Raw genomic sequence first — 18435 nt, 5'->3', positions numbered from 1 at the left:
TGTTTTGACTAATTATTCTGCCATATACTTCAATGCTATGTTAAAATAGAAGCACTGACAAGGTGCACAATATAATTTTGCATTTGGTGTCTGTGAATTTGAAGGAGCAAATACCTCTTCAAGTTTCTATAAACTAGTTTCAGGAGGTAAAGATCTTCTTCCATTGGGCCCCCAGGGTGATGGGATTCCCTCTGGGTTTGTGTTGGAGAGGGGTTGTAGCTTGGTCACAAGATTGCTGGGTCTGCACTAGGGTCCACCTTTAGTTGGCTTGTTACAAGGGGCTTGCATAGTTGTAATTCCCACATTATTTTTGTACAGATTGGATATCCTTCAAGACTTTGCTCTGTAGGGCAGACACTAGGGCAGGTTTTTGCAGTAGGGTCTGTATATAATGTACCTTAAATCGGGATGTAAATGAGTACGGCTTTTGCTGAGTACCACAGAGGATTTCCTCGGGTCACACCGTGTTGGTTTCTAGGTAAAGAGAACTGGCCATAAACTGTGGCCCAGGAAGCTGGAACTGAGACTTTGAACTGCTTCAGGCACCACATTAAAAGCCAGGATCTGCAGGCCTGCCTGCATGGCTATAAATGGGTGTCTTCCTCCAGGCCTATGAAAGTAAAGAACCTCTCTCAGACTGTGGCTGAAAGGATTTTGAAATAATTACAGAGTAAATTCAGAATTCTCAGTGGGACCAAGGTGGGTTGGCCGTTTCCTGTCCTATAGCCAAGACCGGGGGTCCTGTAGTTTGCCACCGAAATGAGAGCCTGCTTTCTGAAGAGAACACCCCTCAATCTTTGGCTTTAGCAGAATTTCACAACTTCATCCCTTGACCTTAAAGATCTCTTAAAAGTACTTATTTTGGAGATGGGGTCTTGCTACATAACCCAGGCTGGTATTGAAATCTTGGCCTGAAGCAATTCTCCAACCTTAATATACCATGTAGCTGTCATTATGGGTTTGAGCCATGAGGCCTGGTACTCTCATAAAGGTATTTTTGTCAGGGATGGCCAACAAATTTTCTTACTGTGGAGGAATAGACAAATAGGGCAACTTTTATTTATCTTATTAATGTCACCTTTTCTGTAAGTTTTTAATTTCTAATTTCTATTTCAAATGTGCCTGTAATTTTAGATTCAGACATTTAGGAGCAATAAGCTAGAATTTACATGTTATGTTTGAAGTAAATTAGATCATTAGTAGGCCCTCCATATTTACTAATATAGTTACTTATAAATTTGTTTGCTCCAGGCAAAAAGGAATTATAAGCTTTTCACCCACTTTCTCTAGCCTATATCTAAACAATAACATAATTTATTCATAAATATTTGTTTTATGTAACAGACTCTAACCATTTTCTGCTATATATATATTAAATTATATATACAAAATAAATATTTAATAATAAATACATATATTAAATTACATATATATTTTAGCAATGTAAGGCTATTCCTTGCTTCTAAAGTTGGATTACAGCAGTTTCATTTTGTGAAAGAATAGCATACAATTGAAACATAAAAATTATCTCTAGTTTATTTTAAATGCTTATTTATTAAATGTTTCTCATTAAAATCTTGTTTATGATTATTCTGCATTTTCTGTAAAATTTTACTGCCACACAGTGCCTGTCAATGATTCAAAATACCTGCCTTCCATGATACACAGTTACAGTCAAATATTGTAGTTATCTAGAGAATTTTTTTTTTTTTTTTTTTTTTTTTTTTTTTTTTTTGAGACGGAGTCTTGCTCTGTCACCCAGGCTGGAGTGCAGTGGTGCGATCTCGGCTCACTGCAAGCTCCGCCTCCCGGGTTCACGCCATTCTCCTGCCTCAGCCTCTCCGAGTAGCTGGGACTACAGGCGCCCGCCACCACGCCCGGCTAATTTTTTGTATTTTTGGTAGAGACGGGGTTTCACCGTGGTCTCGATCTCCTGACCTCGTGATCCGCCCGCCTCGGCCTCCCAAAGTGCTGGGATTACAAGCGTGAGCCACCGCGCCCGGCTCTAGAGAATTTTTTTAATGGTACATCAATGTGGCGTACCAGATTATATGAGTAAACATTTTACTTATTATTGTTTTGCAGTTCCATGTTAGTGTGTTTTTTTCAGTGTAGGTTTCTTAACATCAGTTCATTGTAATTTTTTTTGTTTTACTTACGTACTATAATTTTAGACAATTTGCAATTTTGTTTGTACACTTTAAGTCAATATGGGCTTGAATTAAGAGATAAACCATCCAGGCTGGGCGCAGTGGCTCTCACCTGTAATCCCAGCACTTTGGGAGGCCGAGGCAGGTGGATCACCTGAGGTCAGGAGTTCGAGACCAGCCTGGACAACATGGTGAAACCCCATCTCTACTAAAAATACAAAAAATTAGCTGGGCGTGGTGGCATGCGCCTGTAATCCCAGCTACTTGGGGGGCTGAGGCGGGAGAATCACTTGAACCCAAGAGGTGGAGGTTTCAGTGAGCCGAGATCATGCCATTGCATTCTGGCTTGGGCGACAGAGCAAGACTTCATCTCGAGGGGAAAAAAAAGAGATAAACCATTCATATGTCTATCATTATCAGATTATACGTGTGTGTGTTTATCTATAAATATCCCAGTTTTGGTTATCGCTTATCATGTATATGTTTTTAGCTGATTTTTAGTGGTTGTTTTGTCTAAGTGAGTAATCATGGAAATAGTCTTATTTTCACCATGTGTTTAATAATGAATATATTTTTTGTGTATGTGTGAGAGAAACAATTTTGTGATTTGAAGGTAATTTTTGAAAGGATTTATAATTGCATTTTTTTTCAGTTTTTCTCTTAAAACATTTATTATTGTAAAAACAGATAACATAAAACTTACCGTCTTTTTTTGAGATGGAATCTTGCTCTGTTGCCCAGGCTGGAGGGCAGTGGCATAACCTCGGCTCACTGCAACCTTTGCCTCCTGGGTTCAAGCAATTCCCCTGCCTCAGCCTCCCGAGTAGCTGGGATTACAGACATAGACAACCACGAGCAGCTAATTTTTGTATTTTTAGTAGAGATGGGGTTTCGCCACGTTGGCTAGGCTGGTCTCGAACTCCTGATCTAAAGCAATCTGCCCGCCTTGGCCTCCCAATATGCTGGGATTATGGTATGAGCCACCGCGCCTGTCCTAAAATTTACCATCTTTAATCTGTTTAAGTGTACATTTCAGGCCTAGGCATGGTGGTGGCTCACATCTATAATACCAGGATTTTGGGAGACCAAGACAGAAGGATCGCTTGAGCCCAAAATGTTGAGACCAGCCTGGGCAGCATATAAATTCCCCCTCTCCACACACAAAAAATGTTTTAATAGCCAGGCATGGTGGTATGCACCTGTGGTCCTAGCTCTTTGGGAGATTGAGTGGGGAGGATTACTTGAGCCTGGGAGTTTGAGGCTGCAGTGAGTCATAGTTGTGCCACTGCCATCCAGCTTGGGTGACAGAGTAAGATCCTGTTTCTAAAAAATGGTATACATTTCAGGCATGTTAAGTACATTCACATTGTTATACAATAGACTTCCAGAAATTTTCCATCTTGTAAGACTAAAACTCAATACCCATTAAATAACAATAACCCATTTTACCCTCTCTCCAGCCCTCGACAAATACCGTTTTCTCTTTCTGTTTTTATGAGTGTGACTACTTAAAATATCTCATATTAGTGGAATTATATAGTATTCATTATTTTGTTACTGGCTTATTTCAGGTGACATAATATTCTCAGTTTATCTTTAAATGTGACAAGATTTCATGAGGCTGAATAATATTTCATTGTATTTATGTATTACATTTTTCAATGTGTTTCCAAATTAAAAGACATTTGGGTTGCTTCAGCCTTTTGACTTTTGTGAATACTAATACAATAAACATGACTGTTCAAATATGTCTTCCAGGTCCTGTGTTGCATATTATAGATACAGATTCATAAATGAGATTGCTGTATTTTATGATAATTTTATTTTTGATTATTTGAAGTACATTTATAGCATTTTAAAATAAAAGGCCAGGCGCGGTGGCTCACGCCTGTAATCCTAGCACTTTGGGAGGCCGAGGCGGGCAGATCACGAGGTCGAGATCGAGACCATCCTGGCTAACACAGTGAAACCCCGTCTCTACTAAAAATACAAAAAATTAGCCGGGCGTGGTGGCAGGCGCCTGTAGTCCCAGCTACTCAGGAGGCTGAGGCAGGAGAATGGCGTGAACCTGGGAGGTGGAGCTTGCAGTGAGTCAAGATTGCACCACTGCACTCCAGCCTGGGTGACAGAGCAAGACTCCGTCTCAAAAATAAATAAATAAATAATGGCTGAGCTCCTGATTTTCACCAACAATCAACATGGGTTTCATTATCACTGCATCATCAACAGATTTGGTGTTTTTTTAAAAAATTATAGTGGCCATTCTAGGCAAGGCACGGTGGCTCATGCTTGTAGTCCTAGCACTTTGGGAGGCTGAGGTGGGCGAATCACAAGGGCAGGAGTTTGAGACCGGACTGGCCAATATGGAGAAACCCCGTCTCTACTAAAAATAAATACAAAAAAAAAAAAAAAATTAGCTGGGCGTGGTGGCGGGCGCCTGTAGTCCCAGCTACTCAAGAGGCTGAAGCAGGAGAATTGCTTGTACCCGGGAGGCGAAGGTTGCAGTGAACTGAGATCTCGCCACTGCACTCCAGCCTGGGCAACAGAGGGAGACTCCATCTCAAAAAAAAAAAAAAAATTATAGTGGCCATTCTAATGAGTGAGAGGTGATTTTGTTTTTTGTGATTTTTATGCAATTCTCTACAAAATAGTTATTTTGCATTTTCTTTTAAATGCATTTTCTTATTTGTGTATATTTTTGATAAGATTTTGTTCAATTATTTGACCATTTCTAAATCAACTTATTCAACTCTATTGTTTAGTTTTAAGACTTGTTTATATATTCTGAATATTAACTCCTATCATGTGATTTGCAAATATTTTCACACATTTTTTATAAGGCATTGTCACTCTGTTGAATATTTTATTTGGGTGCAAAAATTTTGAAGGATAGTACAGTTAAATTTTTCTGTTATTTTCTTTGTTGCTGATGCATTTAATGTATCTGAAAAAATGTTGCTAAGACCAATGTCATGTTTTTCTTCTATATTTCTAAAGAATTGGTTAGTTATTTTTTATGTCTGAGTATTTTATTTAAAATATTTTTCATATATGGTTCAAGGAAATAATCCAGAGCTTTATCACTGTTGATATCCAGTTTTCTTGCTTTCTTTTTTTTTTTTTTTTTTTGAGATGGAGTTTCGCTCTTGTTGCCCAGGCTGGAGTGCAATGGTGCAATCTCTGCTCACTGCAGACTCCGCCTCCCGGGTTCAAGTGATTCTCCTGCCTCAGCCTGTTGAGTAGCTGGGATTACAGGCATGTGCCACCACACCCTGCTAATTTTGTATTTTTAGTAGAGATGGGGTTTCTCCCTGTTGGTCAGGCTGGTCTGGTGATCTACCCACCTTGGCTTCCCAAAATGCTGGGATTACAGGCGTGAGCCACCACCGCACCCAGCTGGTATCCAATTTTCAACATTACTTTTTGAAGAGATTATCTTTTCTCTATTGTGTGCTCATGGCAACTTTGTGGAAGATCATTTGATCTTTTAAAGGGGGGTTCATTTCTTCACTCTCTGTTCTATTCTTTCATCTGTTTATCTGTCTTTGTTTGAGTACCACATCGTTTTTATTTTAGCTTCTAGTATGTTTTGAAATCAGAAAGTATAATGCCTCCTTGTTCTTTTTCATGGGTTTCTGGCTATAGTTGTAATCAAGGTTTAAACTTTTACACAAGATTTCTTGTATCGGTTGGTCTGTTCTCATGCTACTAATAAGAACATACCCAAGACTGGGTAATTTATAAAGAAAAGAGGTTTAATTTGCACACACTTCCTCATGGCTGGGGAGGCTTCACAATCATGGCACGAGGCAAAGGAGGAGCAAGTCATGTCTTACATGGTGGAAGGCAAGAGGGCGTTAGCAGAGGAACTCTGCTCTATAAACCCATCAGATCTCCTGGAACTTATTCACTATCACAAGAACAGCACAGGAAAGACCCACTTTCATGATTTAATTACCTCTCCCTGTCTCTCTCGTGACACATGGGAATTATGGGAGCTACAATTCAAGATGAGATTTGGGTAGGGACACAGCCAAACCATATTATTTCTGTTAAAAACTGTGCTATTGAGATTGTTATAATGATTATATTAAATTTGTTCACAACTGTAGGTTGTATTGACACCTTTGAAAAATTAAATTTTGGGCCCCTGAGCAAGAATATGTTGAAGAGTTTTATATATTTAGTTTTATGTACTTTTGGATTTGCCAGTTTTACTTTTGCTTTTAATTCCTTGTTTCATTCAGTTGTGGTCAGAAAACACAGTGCATAATTTTGGTATAGTTAAATGTATTTATTGTTGTTTTTAGACAGGATCTTACTCTGTCACCCAGGCTGGAGTGCAGTGGCATGATTTTGGCTCACTGTCACCTCTACCTCCTGGGCTCAAGTGATCCTGTCACCTCAGCATCCCTAGTAGCTGGGACTATAGACATGCACTACCATGTCTAGCTAATTTTTTTTATTATTTGTAGGAACAGTGTCTCACTATGTTGCCCAGCCTAGTCTCAAACTTCTGGCCCCAAGAGAGCCTCTCACTTTGTTCTTCCAAAGTGTTGGGGTTATAGGCATGAGGACTTCATGCTGCCATGTAATTCTCAATGTTGGATGTAAGACCAGTGGGAGGTGTTTTGTTTGTGAGGAAAAATTCCTTGTTCATGGGTTGGCACCATCCTCTTTGTAATCAAAATTTTACACTCCATTAATTCAAAAGTGAGCTGGCTCATTAAAAGAACCTGGCTCCTTCACCTCACACTTGCTGTCTGTTACCATGTGGTATGTCCAGTTATCAGTTACTCTTGGCCTTCCACCATGATTGTAAGCTTTTTGAGACCCTCACCAGAAGCAGATGTTGGCACACACTTCTTGTACAGTCTGCCAAACTGTGAGCCAAATCTTTTTTTTTTAATAAATTATCTACTATCAGGCTTCCTGTATATTCAAAATAATTTATAGTCTATAATGTTTTCTAAGTTATCTGTTTTATTATTGCTATTTTATCTGAATTTTCTATTTATTATTGAAAATGAGGTCTTGATGTCTACAACTATGTTGCTATGTATTTCCTGCTTCAATTTGTTGATATTTGCTTTATATATTTTGGAGCCCTGATGTTATATATATGTATACATATAGCTAGATAAGTATTTTATTAAATACTACATTAATTATATATCTATATAAACTTTTTTTTTTTTGAGATGGAGTCTTGCTTTGTTGCCCAGGCTGGAGTGCAGTGGCATGATCTAAGCTCACTGCAACCTCTGTCTCCCAGGTTCAAACGATTCTCCCACCTCAGCCTCCCAAGTTGCTGGGACTATAAGGCACATGACACCATGCTTGGCTGATTTTTGTATTTTTAGTAAAGTCGGGGTTTCACCATGTTAACCAGGATGGTCTCGAACTCCTGACCTCTTCATCCACCTGCCTCGGCCTCCCAAAGTTCTGGGATTAAAGGCATGAGCCACCATGACCGGCCCTATATAGATATCTGTATGTATACATATATATGTTATATATACACGTATCTGTAAGTATATGTATTGCTATATACATATGGATAGATACCAGTTAAATTGACCCATTTTACCATTATATAATATCAATCTTTGTCTCATGCTAGTACTTAGGACATATTATGTCCACCTTAATTATGACTACCTCACCCAATTGTAGCTACTATTTGCATGGAACATAGATTTTTTTTCATTCTGTTACTTTCAGCCTATTTAACTAAATTCTAAAATGAATCTCTTGTATGCAGCATATTGTATGCTGTTTTTCTTAAGCCCATTAGGCATTTAATTTTTAAAATATAATTTATTTAATATTTTATTTTTGAGATAGGTTCTCACTCTGTCAGCCAGGCTGGTTTGCAGTGGTTTGAGCATGGCTCACAGCAGCTTTAACCTCCCAAACTCAGATGATCCTCTCATTTCAGCCTCTCAAGCAGCTGGGTTACAAGTGTATGGCATCACACCCAGCTAGTTTTTTTGTATTTTTTGTAGAGACACAGTTTTGCTGTGTTGCCCACTCTGGTTTTGACCTTCTGAGATCAAGTGATCAGCCCACCTTGGCCTCCCAAAGTCCTGGGATTACATTTTTTAAAATTAAATAGTTTAATTAATTTGTATTTAAAATAATTGCTTAAAGAAATGTTTCTATTACCAGTTTTATTATTATTGTTTTATGTACTCTTATAGATATGTTTTTTCTCATTTCCTATTTTACCACCTTAAATTTTGTTTAATTTTATAGTGACATGCCTTATTTTTCTATTTGTTTAGCATACTTTCTATAAATATCTTCATAATCATCTTGAAAAATGAAGATTACATAAAACATCTTAAAGTTAAAACAATATATTTTAATCTTATAACAACTTCAACTGAATACAAATACTATACCTCTACATTTTTGTTATTAATATTACAAATTATATCTAATAACAGATTTATGCAGATTTATATTTTGTTTTTCATATTCTATAGAAGAAATTTAGGGATTTTATGCACCATCATTATAATAGTAAAGGATTCTATGTGTGTCTGTATATTTACATTTAATAGAGAGCTTTATATTTACATAGTCAAATGATGCTGTGTGAATTTTATTTTTCAACATAATGGACTAGTTATAGCATTTCTTTGTTTTTATATGCAAAGTCTCACCATGTTCCTCAGGATGTTTTTGAACTCCTGGTCCCAAGTGATGTGACTGCCTGGGCCTCCTAAAACTGTAAGATTACAGGCATGAGCCACTGTGCCTCACCACCATGTAGCATTTTTTGTAGGACAGTGCTGCTAGTTGTGATGAACACTCTCACCTTTTATTTTGGAAAGTGTTTATTTTTATCTTTTTTTTAAGTAAAATAATTTCAAATCAAGTATTATTGGTCAGGTATTATTTTATTACCTCAAAATTTGGGAAGTACTTAGTCTTTTTCATTTTCAAGTAAACTCTGTATTACTTTTTCCCTATAGTCTTCTTCCAAGATTTTGTTCATGGATATATTGATTGACTTGATGCTGTCCAATAAGTATTACTTTCTACTTTTTAAATTTGTTTTGCAATTTTATATTTTTGTATTATATATTTTAGAACATGCCACCTCATACCAGTTAATTGTGTTTTGATTTTTCAGTTTATATTATAATCGTGTATGACAATATTTAGTTCTGAACAATTTAAGACAGTGCGGAGCAAAATCAAATATGAATCAGCCATACATCTAGTGCCAATATAATTGTCTCTGTGTTTGTCTGCTTTTATAAATATTATCCCTGTGTTTCTTTATAACTTGTATATTTGTCAGGTAGGTTTGTTGAGAACGGTTGTTTAATCCTGTGTAGATGAGTAGTCACAAAAATTCTCCTAATTTCAACATCCTATTTATTTGTGAATCTTCCATATCCTGTTTATTCATGAATCTATATTATTTTTCTGTGAAAGAAATACTTTTGGCTTTGAAGATAATTTAAAAACTACTGGCAGGGTGTGGTGGCTCATGCCTGTAATCCCAGCACTTTGGGAGGCCGACGTGGGTGGATCACCTGAGGTCAGCAGTTTGAGACCAGCCTGACCAAAATGGTGAAACCCCGTCTCTACTAAAAATACAAACAAATTAGCAGGGCATGGTGGTGGGCGCCTGTAATCCAGCTACTTGGGAAGCCGAGGCAGGAGAATCTCTTGAACCCAGGAGGTGGAGATTGCAGTGAGCCAAGATCGCTCCATTGCACTCCAGCTGGGCGACAAGAGTGAAACTCCATCTCGAAAAACTAAACTCATAACTAAATTTCTCTTCTAGCTACGTTGTTCATTTTTACTTGTCAAAAACACATAATAATTTATAATAAAATATTTTCAAATATTCACTTTAGTTATATTGACATTGTTATGCAACATATTGCTGAAGCGTTTTTATCTTGCAAAGCTAAATCTCAATACACATACAACTATCAATTTTTCTAGTATTATGGCACTTTTGAAACACCACTCTGTTTTCTCTTCCTAGTGGTGTAACTTCTTTATATATCTCATGCAATCTCTGTCTGTTTGTGGCTGGCTCATGTCACTTTGCAAAATATCATCAAGATTTATCTGTGTAGTTAAAATATTTTCTGCTTTTTGAAAACTGAGTGATGTGGTCTGGAGTGGTAGCTCACGCCTGTAATCCCAGCACTTTGGGAGACCAAGGTGGGTGGATCACCTGAGGTCAGGAATTCTAGACCAGCCTGGCCAACATGGTGAAACCCTGTCTCAACTAAAAATACAGAAATTAGCTGGGTGTGGTGGCAGGTGCCAGTAATCCCAGCTACTCGGGCCAAGGCAGGAGAGTTGCTTGAACCCGGGAAGCAGAGGTTGCAGTGAGCTGAGAGGTTGCAGTGAGCTGAGATGTGAGCCACCATGCCTGGTTCAAAATTTTAGTTTTAAAACACAGGGATATTTATAAAGGCAGACAAACACAGAGACAATTATATTGGCACTAGATGTATGGCTGATTCATATTTGATTTTGCTCCACACTGTCTTAAATTGTACCCCCCACTCCAGCCTGGGGGACAAGAGCAAGACTTCATCTCAAAAAAAAAAAAAAAAAAGAAAACTGAGTGATATTCCAGTAGTTTGACATTTCAAATTATATCTATTGAATAATTTGGTGACAGAAATTAGCATTGTTTTTAACTATTGGCTTTCAGTAACAATGCTACAATTCTTATGGGTATGTAAATGACTCTTTATATGACCATATATATGAAAGTTTATGTGTTGCATCCTATTTGATTTGACTTGCTTTCAGCTTGATACTCATACCAAATTGTTTTAATTCTGTAGCTTTGCAATCTGTTTTGAAATAAGGAATTATAATGCCTCCAACATTGTTTCTTTTTTTGAAGATTGTTGGGTACTTCATTGTCTCTTGCAATAGCACTCCTGAGTTTGCTATTGCTATTTTTTCAAAAATGCAGTGAGAAATTTGAAAAACATTGCATTAAATTTGTAGATTACATTAAACAGTATAAACATCTATACAATATTAATTATTTTAACTTTTGAACAAGAGCATGCTTGAGTGTACCACTTAATTTCTGTATATTTGTGAAATTTTCAGTTTTTTTCCATTGTTTCATATTCGTAATCCATAAAATTTTAGGGTTTTTTTTTTTTTTTTTTTTTTTTTTTGGAGACAATCTCACTCCGTTGCCCCAGGCTAGGGTGCAGTGGCGTGATCTCAGCTCACTGCAACTCCTGCCTCCTGGGTTCAAGTGATTCTCATGCTTTAGCCTGCTTAGTATATGGGATTATAGGCGCATGCCACCAGGCCCAGTTATTTTTGTATTTTTGGTAGAGACAGGGTTTCACCATGTTGGCCAGGCTGGTTTCAAACTCCTGACCTCAGGTGATCCACCCACCTCGGCCTCCCAAACTGCTGGGATTACAGGCATGAGCCACTGTGCCTGGCCAAAGTTTTAGGTTTTTTTTGTTGTTGTTATTGTTTGTTTGTTTTGAGACAGAGTCCTGCTCTGTCACCAGGCTGGAGTTCAGTTTCTCGATTTCTGCTCACTGCAACTTCCGCCTCCCGGGTCCAAGTGATTCTCCTGCCTCAGCCTCCCAAGTAGCTGGGATCACAGGCATGCACCACCACACCTGGCTAATTTTGTATTTTCAGTAGAGACCACCACGCCTGGCTAATTTTTTATTTTCAGTAGAGACCACCACACCCGGCTAATTTTGTATTTTCATGTTGGCCAGGCTGGTCTTGAACTCCTGACCTCAGGTGATACACCTTCCTCAGCCTCCCAAAGTGCTGAGATTACAGATGTGAGCCACCATGCCTGGCTCAAAATTTTAGTTTTAAAACATTTGTTAAGATTTATTTTTTGACCTAACCGGTGGTCTATCAAAAAGATTGTATGAGCTATTGCAAAGGGTGTGTTTCCTGATGTTGAGAAGTTTTATCTATATCTGTGTTAGACATACTTATTTTATACTGCCTTCAAGTCCACTGTTTCCTTACTAATATCCTCTTGTTTTATTATTATCAGAGAAAGTGAGGTATTGAAATATCCTACTGTATTTATATTGCTTTCTATGTGTTTCTTCAATTATGTTAATATTTACCTTACATATTTGGAACCCTGATGTGAGATACACACACACATGCACACACACACATACACACAAACACACAAACATGCATATATACAAATTTTTCATAGGTTCCCCATCAATCTATTATTGCTTAATGTCCTTCTTTGTCTTTTTGGAGTTTTGACTTCATATACATTTTATATAATATGAGTTTTTGACTTAAGATGTAGCTTGTGTAATACTATTTTGACCTTTTCTGCTCTCATTTGGTTAATATTTGGATAAAATGCCTACATCAATCTTGCCACTTTCAGGCTTTTTTAATTATTAGTTCTAAACTGACTGTTGTAGAAAGGCAAGTCAGGCCTTCTTTTTTAATGAATCCCTTTACTGAAACTATGTCTCTTGACTAGAAAGCTAATTATACCTATATGTAAGTACTTTTCTAAAAGACAAAGACTTCCGTTATTTTATTAATTATTTTATTTGATTCTTGTATCTTTATCCCTCATTTTCTCCCTTTCTGTCTTCTGTTGTGTCTGTTTCATTTTAGTATTGATATAGTTTCACTGCTTTCTAAGATAAAGCAGTATATACATAATCTAGTGAAAAATGAACTTCAGTTATATACAAAAAGTTTTCCTCATTACATCCGCCCTCAACTTTGTTATTGATATTGCTGATTATATGTTGTATATTTATTAACAGATATTCACAGTAATTTCTGTGCTTTTATTTTTCTAACTTTAGAGCATAATTATAAATGTTTTCTATCCCATTATAAGAATGCTAGCCGGGCGCGGTGGCTCACGCCTGTAATCCCAGCACTTTGGGAGGCCAAGGCGGGCGGATCACAAGGTCAGGAGATCGAGACCATCCTGGCTAACACGGTGAAACCCCGTCTCTACTAAAAATACAAAAAATTAGCCAGGCGTGGTGGCAGGCGCCTGTAGTCCCAGCTACTCGGGAGGCTGAGGCAGGAGAATGGCGTGAACCCCGGGGGGGCGGAGCCTGCAGTGAGCCGAGATCGCGCCACTGCACTCCAGCCTGGGTGAAAGAGCGAGACTCCGTCTCAAAAAAAAAAAAAAAAAAAGAATGCTAAGGAATTCTATTTTTGAGTATGTATGTTTCTCAGGAACATGTATTTTTATATGATTATGTGTTGTTTTCTTGCATTGTGTTATTTTCAGTGGAAGAAACTTTTTTCAGCATCTTTGATATATATAGGCCATATGCAGTGCCAATATACTGTCTCAGGATTTGGTTATTTTAGAAGGTCTTTTTTTTTTTTTTTTTTTATTTGATAGGACGTTTTTGCTGATGATTATTCTTTTCACCTGACAGCATTTTTCTTCAGGATTTTGACAATATCACACAGTTTTCTTCTGGCCTGCAAAATTTTCTTTTGAAAAACTCACTATTTAGTGTGTAACTCTATGCTTTTAAATGACACATCACTTTTATCTTGCAGTTCTTGAGATTGTCTCTTGTCTGTGACATTTTAAGTTGTTCTTATATATGTGTTTTTTTAAATAAATATCTTGTATGTGTATTTTTGTTTGTTGAACTTCTTTATTTTTATATCATTTTTTCTTTTAGAATTGGTTAGTTATCTCTTTGTATTATTTACCTCCAAATTACTGTCTTTAAAATCCTTTTAATATTTTTGCTGTTTTTCTCATTTTTCTGATTTTCAGTAGTTGTCTGTGCTCCTTTTACTCAATGGAGTATTATTCAACTTATTTTAAATTTCTAAAATTTATACATTTTTATTTTATAATGATTGCTTTCTGAAAATTTCATGATTTGTTTGATGGGGCCATGTTGCCCTAATATTTTGTATACATGGTAATCATTGAGACTTCGACATTTCAAAAAAAAAAAAAGCTACCTGTCACAATCTTTACAATGTAGCTTTATCCTGGCATAGTCTAAAACCAGTTGTCATGGCTAGACATTCTGGGAGCCTTTCAAACATGTTCTTAGAATATGTCTTATCTGAAATGTTTTATTTTCTAGTTTAAAAAGTTTATTTGCACTTCTTTCCAGTTATCAATCACTTCCTACACTTGTTACCTGTCTGTGGTACTGCAGTCTCTCTGCTGCTGTAACATTTACCTTTGGTCTCAGCAGTCTCAAATTGTCATTCTAAAGTATACTATTTTTTTTTCAGCATTTTATTTAATGGGAGAATGAAACCAGTGTCTTGAAAGACCCCTAAAAGCCAGACATAGAAATGTATGTGCCAATATTTTTCTTGTCTTTTAAATAGAAACAAGGAGTTGGCAATTTACTTCTAAGGGCACTGTGTTATACTGAGGAGAAGGAAGTACTGTGTTGGGTTGATATAACAGATTTTTCTTTTTCTTCTATGTTGCTTTTTACATTGTGTTAACCTGGGGCACTTCACCCACTTAACTCATTTATAAATTTTCCAAAAATGTGTTTTGGTCAGTATATTTTTGTTACATTTTATATGTTTTTGAATAAATTAGAGCCTGTGGTATTTTGCTATGCCATCTTGCTTATGTAGTGTATACAGTTTTATAGGTTAGATTTGTAAAAAATATTTACCTGAATCTAGTAAGTAGAGTAATTTGTTGTTTTTATTTCTTTTAGTTATGTGTTTTCATATTGCTGAAGACCTTTGCCCAGAGCAAGACATAAAATCTTTTTTCCAAAAAGTCATACTGAGGAGATATGATAAATGCAAACATGAGAATTTACAATTAAGACAGGGCTGTAAAAGTGTGGATGAGTGTAAGGTGTGCAAAGGAGGTTATAATGGACTTAATCAATATCTGATAACTACCCAGAGCAAAATATATCAGTGTGATAAATATGTAAAAGTCTTTTATAAATTTTCAAATTCAGATAGACATAAGATAAGACATACTGCGCCGGGCGCGGTGGCTCAAGCCTGTAATCCCAGCACTTTGGGAGGCCGAGGCGGGCGGATCACGAGGTCAGGAGATCGAGACCATGGTGAAACCCCGTCTCTACTAAAAATACAAAAAATTAGCCGGGCGCGGTGGCGGGCGCCTGTAGTCCCAGCTACTCGGAGAGGCTGAGACAGGAGAATGGCGTGAACCCGGGAGGCGGAGCTTGCAGTGAGCCGAGATCGCGCCACTGCACTCCAGCCTGGGCGACAGAGAAAGACTCCGTCTCAAAAAAAAAAAAAAAAAAAAAAAAAAGATAAGACATACTGCAAAGAAAACTTGCAAATGTAAAGAACGTGGCAAATCATTTTGCATGCTTTCACAACTAACTCGACATAAGAGAATTCATATTAGAGAGAATTCCCACAAATGTGAAGAATGTGGCAAAACCTTTAACCAGTCCTCAGCTCTTACTCGACTTAAGATGACTCATACTGGAGAGAAACCCTACAAATGTGAAGAGTGTGGCAAAGCTTTTAACCGGTCTTCACACCTTACTCAACATAAGATAATTCATACTAGAGAGAAACCCTACAAATGTGAAGAGTGTGGCAAAGCCTTTAACCGGTCTTCACACATTATTCAACGTAAGAGAATTCAGAATAGAGAGAAGCCCTTCAGATGTGATGAATGTTGCAAAGCCTTTAAGTGGTCCTCAGCTCTTACTACCCTTACTCAACATAAGAGAATTCATACTGGAGAGAAACCCTACAAATGTGAAGAGTGTGGCAAAGCCTTTAACCAGTCCGTAAACCTTACTACACATAAGATGATTCACACTGGAGAGAAACCCTACAAATGTGAAGAGTGTGGCAAAGCTTTTAACCGGTCTTCACACCTCACTCAACATAAGATAATTCATACTGGAGAGAAACCCTACAAATGTGAAGAGTGTGGAAAAGCCTTTAACCGGTCTTCACACCTTACTAAACATAAAAGAATTCATACTAGAGAGAAGGCCTACAAATGTGATGAATATTGCAAAGCCTTTAACTGGTCTTCAGCTCTTAATACCCTTACTCAACATAAGATAATTCATACTAGAGAGAAACCCTACAAATGCGAAGAGTGTGGCAAAGCCTTTAACCAGTCTTCATACCTTATTCGACATAAGATAATTCATACTGGAGAGAAACCCTACAAATGTGAAGAGTGTGGCAAAGCCTTTAAGCAGTCTTCAAACCTTACTCAACATAAGATAATTCATACTGGGGAGAAGCCCTACAAATGTGAAGAATGTGGCAAAGCCTTTAACCGGTCTTCACACCTTACTCAACATAAGATAATTCATACTAGAGAGAAACCCTACAAATGTGAAGAATGTGGCAAACCTTTTAATCATTTCTCATACCTTACCATACATAAGAGAATTCATGCTGGAGAGAACCCCAATAAATATGAAGAATGTGGCAAAGCTTGTAACCATTCCTCAAACCTTACTAAGCATAATTCATAATGGAGAAAAACCCTACAAATGTGAAGAATGTGTCAAAGCTTTTAACTCTTCCTCACTCCTTATGAAACATAAGGGAATTCATAATACAGAAACCCTACAAATGTGAAGAATGTAGCCTGGCTTTTAACAAATCCTCAACATTTATTAAGCACAAAATAATTCATGCTAGAGAGAAACCCTTGAAATGTGATGAATGTGGCATAGCCTCTACCCAGTTCTCAACTCTTACTAAACATGAGAACTCATGTGGGAGATAAAGCCTACAAATGTGAAGAATGTGACAAGGCCTTTAAAAGTTCTCAACCCTTATTACACATAATTTATACTGGACAGAAATCCTAAAGTGTGAAGAATGTCACAAAGCCCTTAACAAGTCCTCAATTCTTAACAGATGTAAGACGTTTCATACTGGAGCAAAACTCTACAATCCTGAATGATGTCACAGTGCTTTTAACAATACCTCAAACTTTTCTAAACATAAAAAATATTATACTAGTGCAAAACTCTAGAAACATAAAGAACATGAAAAACTTTTAAATGGTTTTCACACTTGATTGCAGGTAAAATAATTTATACTGGAGAAAACTCCAGGTGTGAAGAATATAACTTTTAACCAGTGTTCACAACTTATTGTACAGTAAAGCATTTATAGTTGAGAAATGGGGTACAAACATAAAGAATATGGAAAAGTCATTAATATTTGCTCACATATTACACATCAGAGAGTTCATACTTAATAAAAGTACTATAAATACAATTATTGTCAAATGATCTTTCAGAAATATAAGGCTTTAAAGTGAAAAAGAGTTTATTCTGAAGACAAACATTACAAATATAAAGGGGGTTGTAGTGCTTTTACTTGTATCACAGATTTTATTGTACACATTTTGTACTAGAGAATAACTGAAGCAGTTGCTAAAATTTTGTTCAGCATTAGGATATTTATGTTGGAGAAGAATTCAGCAAATGTAATGAATTTGGAAAAACCTTTTTTTCCATAACTATAGCTTAGAAAATGCTAGAGAGCTCATACTAAAATATACTTTTGCAGATGCAATAAATACGAAGAAATATTTAATTCAAATTGAGTTTATATAATTATCAGAGAATTAACAGTAGAAAGAGCTAAGGCACTGACACTTCAGACATTACACTAAATCAGACTGCTGAGTATAGAAAATCCAAAACTGCAGTTGGTAAGTAAATTAATTTTATATAACTTTAAAGTGGGTAGACATTTCTTTGAAAAGTCATAATTAAATTCAAGTATACTTTTTTGATAAAATTATAAAACTTTTTAAAAGTAAATAATGATGTAAGTCAACTCTCAAATTACTTCATGCTGTTTCTTCATTTCTATTGTATTCACCTGTGAAAGCATGTGAACAACTATTGCTGCATCAGAGTTGAGAGATTCTTTATTAGGTGGGAATTATATACGACCTCTTCTATAAAATAGTAAGGACATTGAAATATAAGATGCATAAGAGTCTAAGTGAAGAGGCTCTTTGTGGTTAACTTAGTGATGTATGAAGTAGTTGCTCAGAGTAATATTCTTTCATGTTATGAGAGAAGAACATTTTTAATTTTAGTTAAATGTAAGTTAAAATTAATTAAAATAGTACCATATAATGTTACTGATTGTACTTTTATTTGACAAAATGCAGTACATTTTAAAATTTTTAGATTATGTGTGGACTTAAATTATAATTAAATATTTTCTTTTACCACATTAAGACTATTGTACATTCAGGCCAGGCCACAGTAGCTCACACCTGTAATCCCAACACTTTGGGAGG

The 18435-nt window shown here is 36.5% G+C and overlaps 1 protein-coding gene across 1 annotated transcript in view; it reads left to right on the top strand.

Annotated features, from left to right (window-relative positions):
• Window positions 1-18435, top strand: part of LOC129459385 (zinc finger protein 43-like) — a 167240-nt gene that overhangs the window by 22960 nt on the left and 125845 nt on the right. The window contains 5 exon segments of the mRNA XM_063616172.1: window positions 14861-15133; window positions 15444-15767; window positions 15840-16546; window positions 16626-16720; window positions 16722-16870. Coding sequence (XP_063472242.1) covers window positions 14861-15133; window positions 15444-15767; window positions 15840-16546; window positions 16626-16720; window positions 16722-16870 — 1548 coding nt within the window.

Source organism: Symphalangus syndactylus, chromosome 13, assembly GCF_028878055.3.
Source record: "Symphalangus syndactylus isolate Jambi chromosome 13, NHGRI_mSymSyn1-v2.1_pri, whole genome shotgun sequence".
Classification (NCBI taxonomy): domain Eukaryota; kingdom Metazoa; phylum Chordata; class Mammalia; order Primates; family Hylobatidae; genus Symphalangus; species Symphalangus syndactylus.
Note: the sequence above shows the minus strand (reverse complement) of the source record. Positions and strands in the feature narration are given on the sequence as shown.